Source organism: Pongo pygmaeus, chromosome 3, assembly GCF_028885625.2.
Source record: "Pongo pygmaeus isolate AG05252 chromosome 3, NHGRI_mPonPyg2-v2.0_pri, whole genome shotgun sequence".
Taxonomy (NCBI): Eukaryota; Metazoa; Chordata; class Mammalia; order Primates; family Hominidae; genus Pongo; species Pongo pygmaeus.
This window is the reverse complement of record NC_072376.2, coordinates 41,511,145-41,526,764: the sequence shown is the minus strand read 5'-3', so window position 1 is coordinate 41,526,764 and position 15,620 is coordinate 41,511,145. Positions and strand designations below refer to the sequence as shown.

General features: G+C 40.5%; 1 protein-coding gene across 2 annotated transcripts in view; it reads left to right on the top strand.

The window, feature by feature from the left end:
* The window catches only part of BEND4 (BEN domain containing 4), a 41,772-nt gene extending 27,968 nt beyond the window's left edge, over positions 1-13,804 (top strand). The window contains exons 5-6 of one of the 2 annotated variants that reach the window (XM_054485731.2): positions 4,432-4,672; positions 6,981-13,804. In XM_054485731.2, the coding sequence (XP_054341706.1) occupies positions 4,432-4,672; positions 6,981-7,198 (459 nt within the window). In that variant the 3' untranslated portion in view covers positions 7,199-13,804. The remainder of the gene's footprint in view (positions 1-4,431; positions 4,673-6,980) is intronic. The other variant, XM_054485732.2, reaches the window with a different exon arrangement.
* Positions 13,805-15,620: the final 1,816 nt, after the last annotated feature.

Genomic DNA, 15,620 nt, shown 5'->3' with positions numbered 1-15,620 from the left:
TCTTCTCTCTTTTAATTTCCATTTGCTCTTCCACGCTGTAATCTGGCTTCACTTCCACCGCTACCAGAGTTTTCTGCAAGAGGCCCCTGGTGACTCTCCAGTTGTCTGGTCCAGTGACCCTTTTTCCACTCTGGTCACCCCAGACCCTCACCTCTCCTCCTCCGTGCTCTCTCTTGTCCTTAGCCTTAGTGTCAGTACTTTCTTCTGGTTCCTTACCCGTCTTCCTATGACGCCTTCATGAGTTTTTCCATCCACTGTTCTCCAGAGTTCACGCTTCGTCTTTTTCTCTCTTTCTATTGCGTTTTCTCATCAGTTAAGTTTCCTATTTATTTGTTTATTTATTTTTGAGACAGGATCTCGCTTTCTTGCCCAGGCTTGAGTATAGTGGCGTGATCATGGCTCACTGCATCTTCGACCTCCCAGGCTCAGGTGATCCTCCCACCTCAGCCTTGCAAATAGCGCAGACTACTGGTGTGCACCACCACGCCCAGCTAACTTTTAGTTTTTATAGAGATAGGGTGTCACTATGTTGCCCAGGCTGGTCTCGAACTCCTGAGCTCAAGTGATTCTCCTGCCTCAGCCTCCCAAAGTGTTGGGATTACAGGCATGAGCCTGTGCCCAGTTATCTTTCTTATAACATTCACTACATGTGTGTTAACAAGTCCCACATGCATACCTAGAGCACCAGTCCCTGTGGCTTCATTGTAGACCACTGTGCCAACTGCCTGGCCCACAGTGGTTTGCCCATACACTGCTTGATCTCACCACACCTGTTCTGAATACCTATCTGCAATTCCTCCTGTTTTCAGTAAAGTCCCCACCAACCCCAGGTAGAAGTTTCTGACACATCACTGACCCCCTCATTTTCTACGTCTAAGAATTCTACAGCCATGTTGAACTGTCTCTCTTTTCCTAGGTTGACTCTCACCTGACTATTGCAGCAGCTTCTTTCTTCTCTATTCTCCACACTGGAAAGTTGTTTTTTTGTTTGTTTGTTGGTTTGTTTTTTCCGAATTACAGATCCAAAGTAAATGTATGCTTAAAATCCTTTGCTCCCTAGAACTAAGTCCATATTTCCTAACTTGACATTACTGTCATACAAAAAGCATAGCTGAAAAGCCCACTTCCTCCAGGAAGCTCTCCCTTACTGCCACACCCCTGCTTTGTGCCTGTGTGGCACACTGTTCATAAGTCTAATTCAGAACTAGTTACCTTGCTTAACAGTAAATGTACACCTATATCTTCCATTTGACGATGACTCTTAAGTAACCCATTAATTAAGGGTGATTTGTTTTGTTTTTTTTTTCAGTGACTCAACAATAGGTCAATGTTTAATAACCTTTGGGTAGCTAACTGAAGAAAATATACAACCAGAATTCTACAAAAATGAAAAGATAGGGGAAATATCTACATAGGACTACTTAAACTTTATGACTCATCATCATTATGACTCTTTATATTGTCATTTCAGGCACACGAGCATTTTCTCGTTTTTATTATTTATCATATTTTACTTCTGTTAACTATGCTAAAACAGGTTTATAAATCTCATCCATAACCCGGAGAGCATTCTGAATTGTGCTTTGGGCTATAAATTACTTTCTCTTTCTTTCCCTTTTTCTTGATGAAAATTACCTCCAAATGGTATTCCTACATTTTATGAGACCAACATTTTATGTAGAGCTGCTGCATTCAGTGGATTTTTTCAAAGGTTTTGAGAAAGCTCCTTTCCTGGATTGTCAGCTGCCAGATCACTAGTCCATCCCATCTTGAAATAGACCATTTTCAGGGTCACAGTAAAGCATCACTTACAGGGTGAACTCTGAACTTGAGGATGGCATCCCCAGCCCCATCCCTTTGAGTTGTGAGGCCTTGGAAATGGATTTGACCTCCTTGGTAAGATAGAGCTGTAATCCTGACTTACCAGGTAAGCTCACTCTCTTGAGCAAAACAGCTTTTAAAAATTATATGGTGTCAAATAAACAGCTTATATGGTGTCAAATAAACAGCTTAAAAAGCAGCTAGACAGTCTTTTCTAAGGCTGACGAATATTTACAGGGACCATAACTAAGAGGATGGTGGAAGTCTCATTTTTTAAATTAAGGATGGTAGAAGTCTCCTTTTTAGTGGCTCCTCATCTATGTTGCTCTCCTTAAAGTTCTTTAACTTTGCGAATTTATATTCAGTGGTTAAAAAAAAGTAAGAATTCTTCATTGTAGCCACCATTACAGGGTGCCTGCTGTGTGCCAGCCACAGAGGCCGGTGCTCTACTGCATCAAGCCATTCAGCAAATGTTTATTGCACCTGCAATGCCACCCTGAGAGTCTGGCATTGAACAAACAGGTAACAGTCCCAGCCCTCATAAGCTTTTCTTCTAGTGGGAGACAGCTGGTCTCCTCACCACAACCACCAAGCTGGGATTATCATCTGTATTTTAACAGAAAGGAGCAAAGTTTAGAAAAGTCACCTGCCCAAGGCTGAACCCAGAGCCCAGCTGTGGAATAGACCTAGTACCTCCACCTGTGAGGAGAAAGGAGGGAAGTGTGCAAAGTGCTTGGGGCAGGTGCTTCGGGCTGGTCATCAGTTGCTCAATAAACTGTGACAGTTACTAAGCTTTAAGCTTCCTCCACAAAAGTACTGGTGACACAGTGAGTGGTTTTGAGTCAGGCAGCCCCCGAATTTCACCCCCCTTCCGGCCCACCCAGCCTCCCTGAGGGCCGGGGGTCAACCCTTCAGAGCCCTTAGGAGCCCATTCCTCTCAGTGCTTGGGAAGCAATGGATTTATTTTCCCTGCTGCTGCTTTCCTCCCAGCTGTAGTCTCTGTTCCTCATTTTTGTGAAAGACACCACTGGTTGACCTGGGGATTATCTTGCTTCCTCAGTCTCCTGTACATACCCTGGCCCATGGAATTGGTTGCCTGGCCCCCTCGATTTGACAGCTTTCACTCCCACCTCTCTCTGCCCTGCACAGACTTGATTCAGACCTCCGTCTCTCACCTCCTGCAATGAAACAGCAACCGGGGCTGAAGGACTTTTTGGGAGCTCTGGGCCCCTGCCCATCTTTTGATTGTCTCTTATACACAGGGTCCACCACTGTACCCAGCCAAGGCTTGGCTCATGCTCCCAAATGGTCACATCTTGTACTCATGATAATTCAGTTCCTTTCAGTTGTACAGATAGGGAAACTTTGGTCCAACAACTTGAAGTAACTTGCTCAAGTTAGTCTAATAAGACACAGAACCAAGATTCAATTCAAACCCAGCCTGACTAAATTCAGAGCACAAACTAGGTGCCTCAGTTGCCTTCCTTAGGAAAGGAAACCACATCTTGCTGTTGCTCATTGAGGAGAGTGTGAATGCTGCCGTGATGAGTCTCCACGCGCAGAACTCAGTGCCAGTTTCCTAGCCGCATCGGGCTGCCTCCCTCTTGTTGGTTCCTGTGCCGTTTCCCCTTCTCAGTGTTCAACTCAACAGAGCACTTTTTGAAATAAAACTCTATCAGATCCAAATGGTGCCAAATTTATAACCTGTAGTAAATTTGCTGAGTTGTAAAATGAATGAGTTTTCCCTTCTTTGTTTTGTACACCTTAATTACTGGGGAAGGAGTACATTAAAACTAAGATCATGGGTTAATTAATTTGTCCTGGACTGTAGAATTTTATGGACAACCAGAACTAAAGTAATGGTTGTGTAGGTGCAGTTGATTAAACATGGCTTATGAATGTTACGGAAATTCCCGTAATTAGTCCCACTGCAGCTATTTAGTCCGGGAATTTTATAGCAGACATAAATTATGAAGGTGAAAAGTAAGAAAAATTTTGAGTTGACATAGTGGCATTTGCAGAAGCTATAATTTGAGGAAACCTGTTTTGCATGACTATTAGTGATTTTTTTTTTTCAGTTTCCACAATTCTCCCTTCTTAAAATTTGCTTTTTAATGTTTCTGTTGTAATGCAGTGACTACCGAGTATTGGGTGCATTAAACACAAGTAAAACCTTATTAAAATAGATCACCAGCATCATTTCTAAAAGTACTTCAGAGTAACCAAAGAATGAAGAGACCTGTTTGATCACACTCTTCAAAGTTTTGCATATTTTAACAGACTGAAAAGGAAAGTTACAGGTTAGATTTAAATAGTGTTCCCTGTCATTGGATCTTGACACATTTTAACCTACCTGTTAAAATGTAAGTTATAAATAGCTCCCCTTTCAAAGGTGTTCATTATACCTCATTGGCTCTTGTTATAGAAAATGCAAATGTAACTTGAAAAGTGCCCCTTCTGAGTCTGAGCAATTACTTGCGCACTTCAATACCTGGTTCATTGTCAGCATAGCCACTTGGTTAAAAAGCATGTTTGCCTTTGAAATGGAGATCACTTCTGCTTCTGGCTGGCTGGCTTGGTGGGTAATGAGAAAATATTTCGCTTTTCCAGGGAAGCAAGCAGCTGTTGAACAACTATCCTGTCTACATAACGAGCAAACAGTGGGATGAGGCTGTAAATTCTTCAAAGAAAGATGGGAGACGGCTCCTTCGATACCTCATCAGATTTGTTTTCACAACCGATGAGCTTAAGTACTCATGCGGCCTTGGGAAAAGGAAAAGGTCAGTGCAGTCAGGAGAGACAGGTCCCGAAAGACGCCCTCTGGATCCAGTTAAAGTAACATGCCTCCGAGGTACTGCATCCTTCCGCTCAGTGTCACCATCTGTGATCTCATTTCACCGCATTGGCTGTGGCTCTCCCCGTACAAGTGTTCAGCCTTCTGTATTTTGATTTCTTTCTGCTGAGAACGTCTAGGCTTCATGTGGCCCATCTACTCAGTCTTGAGAAGCTCTTTTAAAAACCTCCGTTTGCCTTAGCGTTGTTGTTCTCACTTAGTGGTACATAAGCATCGCATAGCACCTCATGTTTCACGCTTCAAATTCAGATTTTCTTTGCTGCCAGAGAAGGCCACCTCCAGCAAAACTGGAGCATAGGGGAACACACAGAAGAAGGGAAGGCATGGAAATTTTTTTTAATGGGTAAAATGTGACCTCCTTTCCAGTTCTAGTTTGTGTCCCCTTCTAATACCTTCTCAAGAATACTTGGCCCAACTCCTTCAATTTGTTTAGGATTAATTCTCCTTAATGCTAAAATACACCTTGCCCAGTAAAACATTTTTCTTTTGGTTAAAAAAGCTTCTATTAAATGTACTGCGGAGATAATACGACTTCAGCAGTATTAATAGCTGATTACTTTGCAGTTGATCTGCACTATTGTAGGCCAGGCAGAGGGGTGGGAAGGAGGAATCAGGAGGTATCCAGTTGATTCAGCAAGTGCAAATACAGACCTAGACAAATAGAAGTGTTATAGTGCCAACAAAACATTGTTCATACCTGAAAAATCCATATCAAAAAGCTCAATATTAACCTACAGTTCAGTGGCAGTTTTATTGGCTGGAAAGACTTAATATTGATTTACTCAAATAGGGATAAAAATTATTCCTGGTGAGGAAATCACAGTAAAAAAAAAAAGCCGGATTATCACTGCTAAGGCCCTGGTTATTGGAAAGAATACTCTACTTCTGCACTCCCTCCTGAGATTCCCACGGTGATTCTGGACATTATGTGCCTAGGATGCATATGTAGTTTTTGTTAGCAGCTGAGATTGCCTAGACCTACCGCCAGACATTCTGATTCAGAAGGGATGGGGCAGGCATGTGTGGTTCCTAGATCAAGACAACCTTAGGTGCTTATTCACACATGGCCCACGATTCAGGAAGCCATCTGAGATGAAAATGCCTGTATTTACTAGGCACAAGTGCTCCAGCACACCTCCTAGTAGTTGGTCTGAATATTCCACTTAATCAGAGTGACTAGGTGGTAGAAATTTCCAGGGTCTGTCCTGCCAAACTAGCCATAGTTTTCTGTATTCCCTGACATCATCAGAGATGATGGAGTTACTCACCAAGAGGCAGTGTTGAGCTTGGGGGCTTGACCGATGTCCTGTCTGTGTGTACTCAAGGGAGTTGCCTTTGGGCTTATAAAGGAGCCAAATAAGGGGTCTCATTGCTGTATCATTTTCCAGAAATTCTTACTCAACATTTTACATTTCTATAGCAAGTCATTAGAACTGATGGATTAAAATACATCCCAGAGAACTAGTGCTGCTGCTCTGGAAACACTGCAGGAGCCACTGTCACACTGACGCCTGATGCAGTCCGGGCTGCCTAACCAGAGACTGCTGTCTCCAGCTCATTTTTCACTTAGGGCCACAATGCGTGGACCTCCATCCAGCTTTTGGTTGGGAAATACGTAGTCAAGATATGGTGATTGTGTTGGAGGCAGCTGCGACAGTTCACTCTTCCGGGCATGTTAATTGCTTTTTGGTAAAATTAAATATTTAGAGGAGATAGCATGTAAAAAATATTTGTCAGCCCATGTATAGAAATGACATTTTCAGAAATAAGTATAGCTAATCGCACAACATTCTCAGAACATGGGTACCTTTTCCGAACTAACACTTAGGCACCTCCTCAGTCATTAAGACTGTAATTTTATTGTACTCCATCTTCAGATTAGTAGCTGGTTAAAGAATACCATGCTAATGGTATTTGCTGTGCTTCTGGAGATAGTAACATTCTCAAAATGTGAGCAGGTAACAACTTGGGTTTTGAAATCTATCTCCTTGACTTACACCAGACATGGTGCATCCCATGCCTTACAAATCAAATTTACCTTTTATTTCAACAGCAAATGTTCCTTAGAGGGATTACCCTCTTACTTATGCAATTTTTTTTTTTTACTTTTGCACATGAGAAGAAAATTTGTATGGAATAAATTGGGTCTAATGAGTGACATCATCATGGCATTGCATTGGATTTCCCATAAAGCTTTTCTTATAGAGCTTCTGTTAAAGTTTGAGCAGCCTGACCTATCATCTTCTGCAAAAACCAGCTGTTTTTTTCTCTCTCTCTCTTTTTGATGTTGTGTATATTCCTGCAGAATTCATTAGGATGCATTGTACCTCCAACCCCGATTGGTGGATGCCCTCGGAGGAGCAGATAAACAAAGTGTTCAGCGACGCTGTCGGTCACGCCCGACAGGGGCGGGCGGTGGGGACTTTCCTGCACAACGGTGGCTCATTTTATGAAGGGATCGATCACCAGGCTTCTCAGGATGAAGTCTTCAATAAAAGTTCCCAGGATGGATCTGGGGATTAGTGGACAGAATCTTCCTGTTGTAGCAGCTGGTCCTCTCAAGAGTTCCAATTGTGAATGTCCTGTTCCTGTCACCTGAGAGTCCAAAGCCTGTCATTCTGCCATACTCTACACATTCTCAGCTGCCACAGTACCCAAATAGAAATCCATTTTAGGGTTGTTTGGGAAGTCTATGGCACCTACAACAGACTTTTGGAATATTATATTATAAAAAGAAAAAACTACATCTGATTTTTAAATGATTACTAGCTAGGTGGTGAGGGTGAAAAAATAGGTGAGCTCCTAGTTACCTTTCTGAAATCTTCAAACTCTGCTACCTGGGCAGAGATAGTCCTCAAGGTAGGCTGGGGTAGTGTTTCTGCCCATGGGAGAAGGTGGAGACATAGAGTTGTGTTAAGGGACAAGAAGCAAACATTCTCTTAATTCAAATAAGTTTGTCTTTATGTTTTCCAAAGACTTGACTTCATATTTCTCGGCAAAGACATAGGATAGATGACATCATATACCATTTTGACATTAATAATGTCTGTTACTAAAAGGAAACCAGAGAACAGAGGCAACTTCTACAGACAGTGATTAATTACAGGTCAGCTGTTTTTCTGTTGTTTAAAAACCACTGTGTTGATCAAGAAGGCACTATTTGATCTCTGGAGTTTACAAACAGTAGTCGTTTTTCATTGTTAGTCAAGAAACATCCAAAGATCCAAAACCATTTTCAAATGCTCAGTTTTGTAGGTTAATAAATCCGTAGTTTCCATAGCCTTAAATCAGGCTTTGTTGACACAATGCCAAAGTGATGGGTAGAACAATGAAAATTTAAAGCAATTAGTTGTTTGGTGCACTGAAGACCAAACAAGTGGTGTGACTGATGGTATTCGCTCAATTGACTAGATGTTCTGGCATTGTATACACACAGCTTCAAGGCCATTCTGACAACTATGCAATGGGCTTGTCAGTAATTGCTCTGAAATTTGAGGGTCTTTCTCTGCTGAGCTGATCTTTAGAATTTGTGTGAAACTTGTTTCCCATTGTCCTTGATGAAAACGTTTCATCCCCTCCGTGCCTCCTTTTCCCCAATGTTCCCCTTAGCTATGGCTAAGTCAGCACTGTGCCGCTCCCACCCACTATCCCCTGGTTAATTTGTTGAGTTCCATATGTGAAATTAGTGGTATCTTTGGAACCTTTCCATATTGGCAAATGCTATAGAGGTGCTAGAGTCATTATTTCTGAGGGCTTCCTGTTTGGACTCAGTAGAGGCTTTCTTTACCAAACTAGTCCAGATTACTACATTCTTTGTATAGAGTAAAGGGCTAAATGGACAGCGTTTATTGAAGGCTACTAATGTCATCTACAGACATGACCAAGGGTTTTGAAAATTGGTTGGAGATTCAGGTTAATGAGCATCCATTGATAAAGGGTTTTTGGGCTATTTTTGTCAACATAAACTCATAAATTGTCCTTTAGATTTAATATTTAGTTTGCATTCACTATATACATAGTCCTAGAAACAGGTCTTTCTGTAGCTTTTGTTTATTAGCTTTTTTGTATTACTAGAATTCATCCATTGAAAAGTTTAATGTTTATGGAGATGGTCATCTGTCAGATCTGCTCAGTGATGTAGTGGGAACTAATATTTCAATCCTGTTTTGAGAAAATTAACTAAAATTTGTCAGATCTATTCAATGGTATAGGGATAACTAATATTCAATCCTATTTGGGGCAAATTAGCTAAAATTTGGAAGTAAAAGAAATGATATGGGCAAATGCCATGTTCTTACGGCAACCATGAGACCAGTATCTTCAGCTATCCAAGGAAGAAAGATACCTCTTAAAGCATTTTTAGAGGTCCGAGAAGTCAGTGTCTGTCTTATAAGATTCTTTGAAACATGACATCTTTGCTAGAAGAAAAACACCACCATAGCCTCATCTGTTTCTCCATCTTAACTTAATTTTTCATTGGCCTTAAGTTGTCCTTACTGCTGAATACATTGTTCTGTTTTTCTAAAGCAACAATATTTGATCACTGCTTTTAAGAAAAACAGACTAGCCCTTCTTGTTTTTCTGGAAGTTTGGGGGTCCTGAATATTTCTTCATATCCAGATATCATCTTGGAGCCCTATCGTGCTGGTCTTCGCTGAGGCTGATGAGAGCACTTTCTGCACCCGTGCTCCATGGCCGTACATGACAACGCACCTGCACCACTGCTGCAAGGGCAGGGGACAGCAGCCTGTGTTTTGGCTGTCACTGTTATCTCCTGAGAAGGCTGCTGTCCCAGGTTTGCACACCACCTTTGTTCCAAAGTTACACATGGTCTCTTCCTCCCTCGCACCCATTCCAGGTTAATCATTTCTCTATCAGCTGTTTCTCCATCAACAAATTCTGAATGTTGAGACTAATTGTTGGGCATCTCTTTTGCACAAGGCTGACAGACTCCATACTCAGCATCACACAGCCAGTTCTAACTCCTCTCCTGGGTCTAGGACCTACGACTTCTACCTGAATGAGATGTTCCTGCGACTTTTGCCCCTGAGTGAGATATTCCACTGTACTTCTACTGTTTGTGTAACTGCTGGGTTCCTTTAGCCAAGCCTAGCGTCTGACGCAGGCACTAGCAGCCACTGAGGCTATGATACAGCATCATTGTGGACACTGCTGGCTCCTCTCCTTGGGACATATCCACACTGCTACTTGAGCTTCACCTTTAAGGCTAGCTAGTATGTACGTAAGTTCACAGTGGTTGTTTGCATGGTCTCCTCTTCTTTAAATCAGGACCTACAAAGGATGTTCATTTGTTTTTTGGCAAGGCCCATTGGGCCTCTATGTAGCCAGATTAAAAGCTCACTCACTAAGATCAGATGCTGTCATTGCTCTGTGAGCCTTTCAGTTGAAATCCTTGGAGACTTGAAGGTGTTGCTTATTATTTTGATTTGATTTTCTGCGTCTTTATCTGGCAAATGGACAGATTGCTCTCACAAGAAACTTAGTCATGTCAGCTTTTAGAGTCCTTCTTGAGTCATGTTAGCATTGGTGGTGTAAAATAGATTGAGTTAAAACAGCTCAGGATGCAGCTATGCCCCCACTTAATTGGTGAGAGGAGGAGGTCACGGGGCTGGCTTGACAACAAAGACTAAATGTGGCTTTTTTGTCAGTGACTGGGTGTGGTCCATAAGCAGAAGAGCCATACGTACAAAAAGTGACAAGTGTCCTGTGTTTTCCAAATTAAAATCTTGTTACAAAGATCATGCTGGCTTTTCACAGTGAGCTGAAGCCCCAAGCTCAGTTCCAGCTAGGCTCAGGATGACCCTCAATGATGTGTATTGGATAGTGTAGGCCAGGAGCCTGTGGAGGGGACCAGTATTTTGCAAGCAGTTACTAAAGTCACATTTCTCACGGACTCTTGACGGTGTATTGTTCAAAATCTCACGGCTTAACGTTACTGTTAAACGCTTTCAAGAAAAACTGTAACCGTTTCACTTTTACAATTACTTTCTCGTTTCACTTGAACATTTTACAAGTACTTTCCTTATTTACTTGAAAATATTTCCTCTAGCCCTTGAACCCAGGCATCACTTTTTTGGTTTTCCTCATTCCACCACAGCATTTAGGTGACCGTTACCATTTATGTTTCATTAAGCTTCACTAGGAATGTAGGGATAATGTTAGAGCATTTGCAGAAAATTGTTATCTCCTTTTGGAGGGGATTCGAGACATATATGTAGCTACTTCACAGCTGTAGAGTTAGTGGGTGATTGTGTATTCTGCATTGTTCCTTATCCCGTTTGTCAGTGACAGACACATTGACATAAGAGATTCCTTCGGGATTATAAAGAGAGATAAATTATTAACCATTTTTTATTTGATCCAACTACTCCATGTCCCATCAACTAGTAGTAACTGATGTTGATAGGATTCTTTTTAAGTCCAGTAACTATTCTTGCAGTATCAGATGTTTACCCCAATTAGGCAATAACCCAGACTTGGAATCTACAAGTTTGTGATTCCTGCATTCCCCTGCCGCTCTCACTGGCTTGTTGCCTCCCTTCTGTTGCTCTCAGAAAACAGATGCAGATCAGGTAAAGATGAAACGTGCACTATATGTTCAGAAAAGCAAACATCCATGGTCCCCATTTAGATTCCATCCTTCAATTTATGCTCTAGAACCTAAACCTAATACCCATTGACTACCTCCTGAGTTTCTTAGGTTTCAATTATTTTTAAAAATCTCATCCATGGATAATAGCTTCAATTTTAGAAAAGATTTAAATGTTTAACTTTCCTCATTCAGTGCTATGTCATTTCACAGTACAGATCTGCGTTAATTTTTGACAGCTCATATATACAGATTTGTAGAAATGTAATAGAAAATGATTTTGCACATATGGTGCAAGTCTTGCTGGTGTATGTTTAATGTGGCAACACGTGCCAAAACTGTTTGGCAAAACATGTCAAATGGAGTGCTTGAGTCAGAACTCTAATGTAAATGTGTCTAAACAGCAGTATGTATCATTATGATGTATTTTTGTAAACATAGTGATGGCTTCTTTCAGTCATGTAAGTACTGGATAAAAATAACCACTTCAGTTGGAGTAATGTAGGAAAATGTCACCCAGCGGATGGATAGTCCTCTGCAAAGTTACATTGTCAGCCAGTGGCACTGGTTCTTTTATTTATGTTGGGTTTTTTTTTTTTTTTTTTTTTTTTTTAAGAGGAGAGTGAAGAATTGACATCAGACAACATGGAGTGCAAAAATAATAACCCATCAATATTTGCCTTCTAAATGTAAAATGTAAAAGTTGAACTGATCTGTGTATACATTAGAGACCACTTTCACACTCCACAATATGTTCAGTTGCAGGTTAACACTGAGAGGTTGAGACTTCCCTCATCTAATGACCAGCTTGGTTAATTTGACTTCTGAAGGCACTAAATTACCAAGTCTTTGCAGTAATGGTGACCAGATTAATTTTCCTCATAACTGTCTATAGGTGTCTGATATAAGGGCTGTGTTTTTATTGAATCACAGATCCGCAAATTACAGTGAAAGCATGTCTGCTAGTAAGACTCATTTGAAAACCTGTTTATTCTTGGAATAATTGGGCCAGTACAAGTGGCCAGATGTATCCTGGCCACATTGGAAAACTATTTGGGCCCATTCAGAACCACTTAATTGCAACAACAGTAGTAACTATAGTTAATATCTATCTATTGAGTTATTGTGTGACAGTTACTTGGATAAGTACTTTAATGCATTCTCATTTTAATCCTCACAGCTACCCTATGAGGCTGTTAGTGTTCTTATCCCCCATTGTATTGATAAGGAAACTGCCCAAGGTACTCAGCTAAGAAGAGGATCACTTTGGGCATAGGAAGCAGAATGAAGAGTTCAGTCTTCCTCAGTAGTTGGAGCACAGTTCTCAAAGCCCATCAACACTTTGGAACGGATTTGTTGTTTTATTTATGCCATCAAGGGAGAGTTGATATTTGTGTATTGCTAAAAACTACTTCTAAAGTATGTCGATACTTAAGTAGGAACATACAAACCATATATCCTCTGGGATCTGCCCAGGTTTCTGTATAAGGCTTGACCTACATAAGATCCTATGATGAAGACCAGAAAACTTTTTTAAAAAGTAGGTAAATTAAAATTAAAATCACGAGTTTGTTCACATTTATCTCATAGGTTCCTAGTGCAAAAATGCAGGGAGATAAAAGCAAACATTTGAACTCAGTGAAGTGAGAGTCTTTGGGAACTCCTAGATGTTAGAAATAGCACCGGGGCATCAGGTAGCCAACGTTCAATTCACTTTTCACGTTTGTGTCTTTGTAGCTTTAGAGCTGATGAGTCTGATTGGTTTGGAAGAGAGAGTTTTAATTTATGATGTCACTGTGAGAACTGCTGTGAAAATTTTGTAAGAAAATACAGTAATCTGTTGATTCTTTCCTGTAGTTTTGGCTTTCACATCCCTTTGGCTGTGTTTAAGTTCAAGAGCATGCCAAGGCCATGAGGGTCCTGGCTTGTGCTTCTTGGGAACAGGGCATGCTAGAGGTGGGTCATGAAGCTTTCAAGGTCACTGGTCCAGCCCAACCCTGCCCAATTTAAGCATTGCCTTTATGTCTCTCCTTTCTGGAACTTCATGTAGCAGCCTAACACCGGGGCCAAGTTGCCTTTACTCTATTTTCTATGATGAATACTTGTGGAGAAACTGTGACAAATCCATTGATCCTGATATTTTTATTGTTGGAGTCTTGTTGATTCTCTATGAATAATTTTTATTTGATTGTACTGTGTAGAGTTAATACCCACTAGGGATATGTTAATAAAACTACAAATGCATAGTGTAATATAGAATAGCAAGATTTTTTTGTGAACAATTTATATAGAAGAGTAAGTTGTTTTTTAAGTGTTAGGCTCATTTCTTTTAGGAACTTAAAATGTTATAAAAGTTTTTTAAACATTCAATATTTTTAATTATAAGAGACATTTGTTACTAGAGCCAATTATTTCAGGTGTTCTAATTGGAGTGTTGATTTTATTACCTCATATACCTCTAGAATGCCACGTGTTCTGTTGGGGATAAAATTGCACAATAAATGTCAAGTCTCTGTTAAGTGTTTTAACTTGGTTTTTGCATCTTTCCGATTCATTGTAAATACTTTTCTGTTTCTTTGAATACATAACTTTTCACTCCCTGAAGCTAAGAGTTTTCTGCTTGTCTCTGAACATCAGGAAAATGTTATATGCTTAATATCCAAATACAAGATGCTCAGTTTTGTCAGGAAAGTGACCAAAAATCATCCAGAAATTCATTTGATCTAGTGAATGAAAGGGACAGCCAGTGATGAGCTCAGAGTGACATGTAGTCCAAGAGGATTTTCATACGGTATTTTATACATTCACACATAAAGCACACATGCTTGCTATTCATGGTACCATTCCATCAGGAAGAAGAAAAAAACCTATAGCTGCTACCCATGACTTTAAAAAATAAACAGATACTGATTATTTATGGTTTTTGAGCAGTGTTCTGCGTACAAAGGCAGAATAGCTGTGGCTAAATAAGGGTACGTGGTTGTGGCTTCCCACTTCTAGTTATTACATAAAATATAAATCTGACATAATCATTATCAAACAGCATAATTGAGTAACTGTTAAGTCAGACTAAGTAAAAGCTAAGACAACACACTATTTCATTTTAGGGAAAACATAAAGGTATTTTATTTTTGCCCTAGAAGATGCAAACTGTAAGATAAAGAGTTTTTGTTTTTTGTTTTGAGACAGGGTTTCACTCTGTTGCCAGTGGTTCAATCATGGCTCACTGCATTCTTGACCTTCCTGGGCTCAAGTGATCCTCCCACCTCAGTTTCCCGAGTAGTTGGGACCACAGGTGCACACCACCACATCCAGCTAATTTTTGTATTTTTTGTAGAGACGAGGTTTCACCATGTTGCCTGAGCTGGTCTTGAACTCCTGGGTTCAAGCAATCCTGCCGCTTCACCATCCCAGAGTGTTGGGATTACAGGCATGAGCCACCATGCCCAGCCTAGACAGTAATTTTGGATGGAAAAGGAATACTTTAGTCCAAATAGTTTTTGTTAGAATCAGAATATCAGTTAAAAAGAAATTAAAGCTTTTCTGAAGCATTAGAAGAGGAGTATTAAGTAATATGAGCTGTTGGATATTTTGTAGCAAAGCACACACAGGGTAAAGCTACCAATTAAAAAGTGTTAGAAACAGGCTGGGTGTGGTGGCTCACACATGTAATTTCAGCACTTTGGGAGGCCAAGGCAGGTGGATCACTTGAGGCCAGGAGTTTGAGACCAGCCTGGGCAACATGGCGAAACTCCATCTCCACTAAAAATATTAATATAAAAATTAGCTGGGCAAGGTGGTGCATGCCTGTAATCCCAGCTACTCTGGAGGCTGAGGTGGGAGGATCACTTGTGCCTGGGCAGTGGAGGTTGCAGTGAGCTGCGATGATACCACTGCACTCCAGCCTGGGGGACAGAGTGAGACCCACTTTCAAAAAAAAAAAGAGTATTGGAAACAAGTTCAGTTAGGCTGCAGAACACAAAATCAAGATGCAAAAATCGCTTGTACCTTTATACACTAGTGGTACACAATCTGAATGATATTAAGAAAACAATTTACAGTCGCTTCAGAAAGAATAAAATAGGGATAAATTTAACAAAATAAGTGCCAAACTTGTATACTGAAAAGCTACAAAACATCATTGGAAAAAATTTTAAACAACCCAAATAATGGAAAGACATCCCATGATAATGGAGTGGAAGACTTAATATTGTTAAGATGGCAGTATTCCCCGAATTGACTTATAGATTCAATGCAATTTTTATCAAAATCTCAGCTGGCTTCTTTGCAGAAATTGGCAAGATGATCCTAAAATTTATATGGAAATACAAGGAA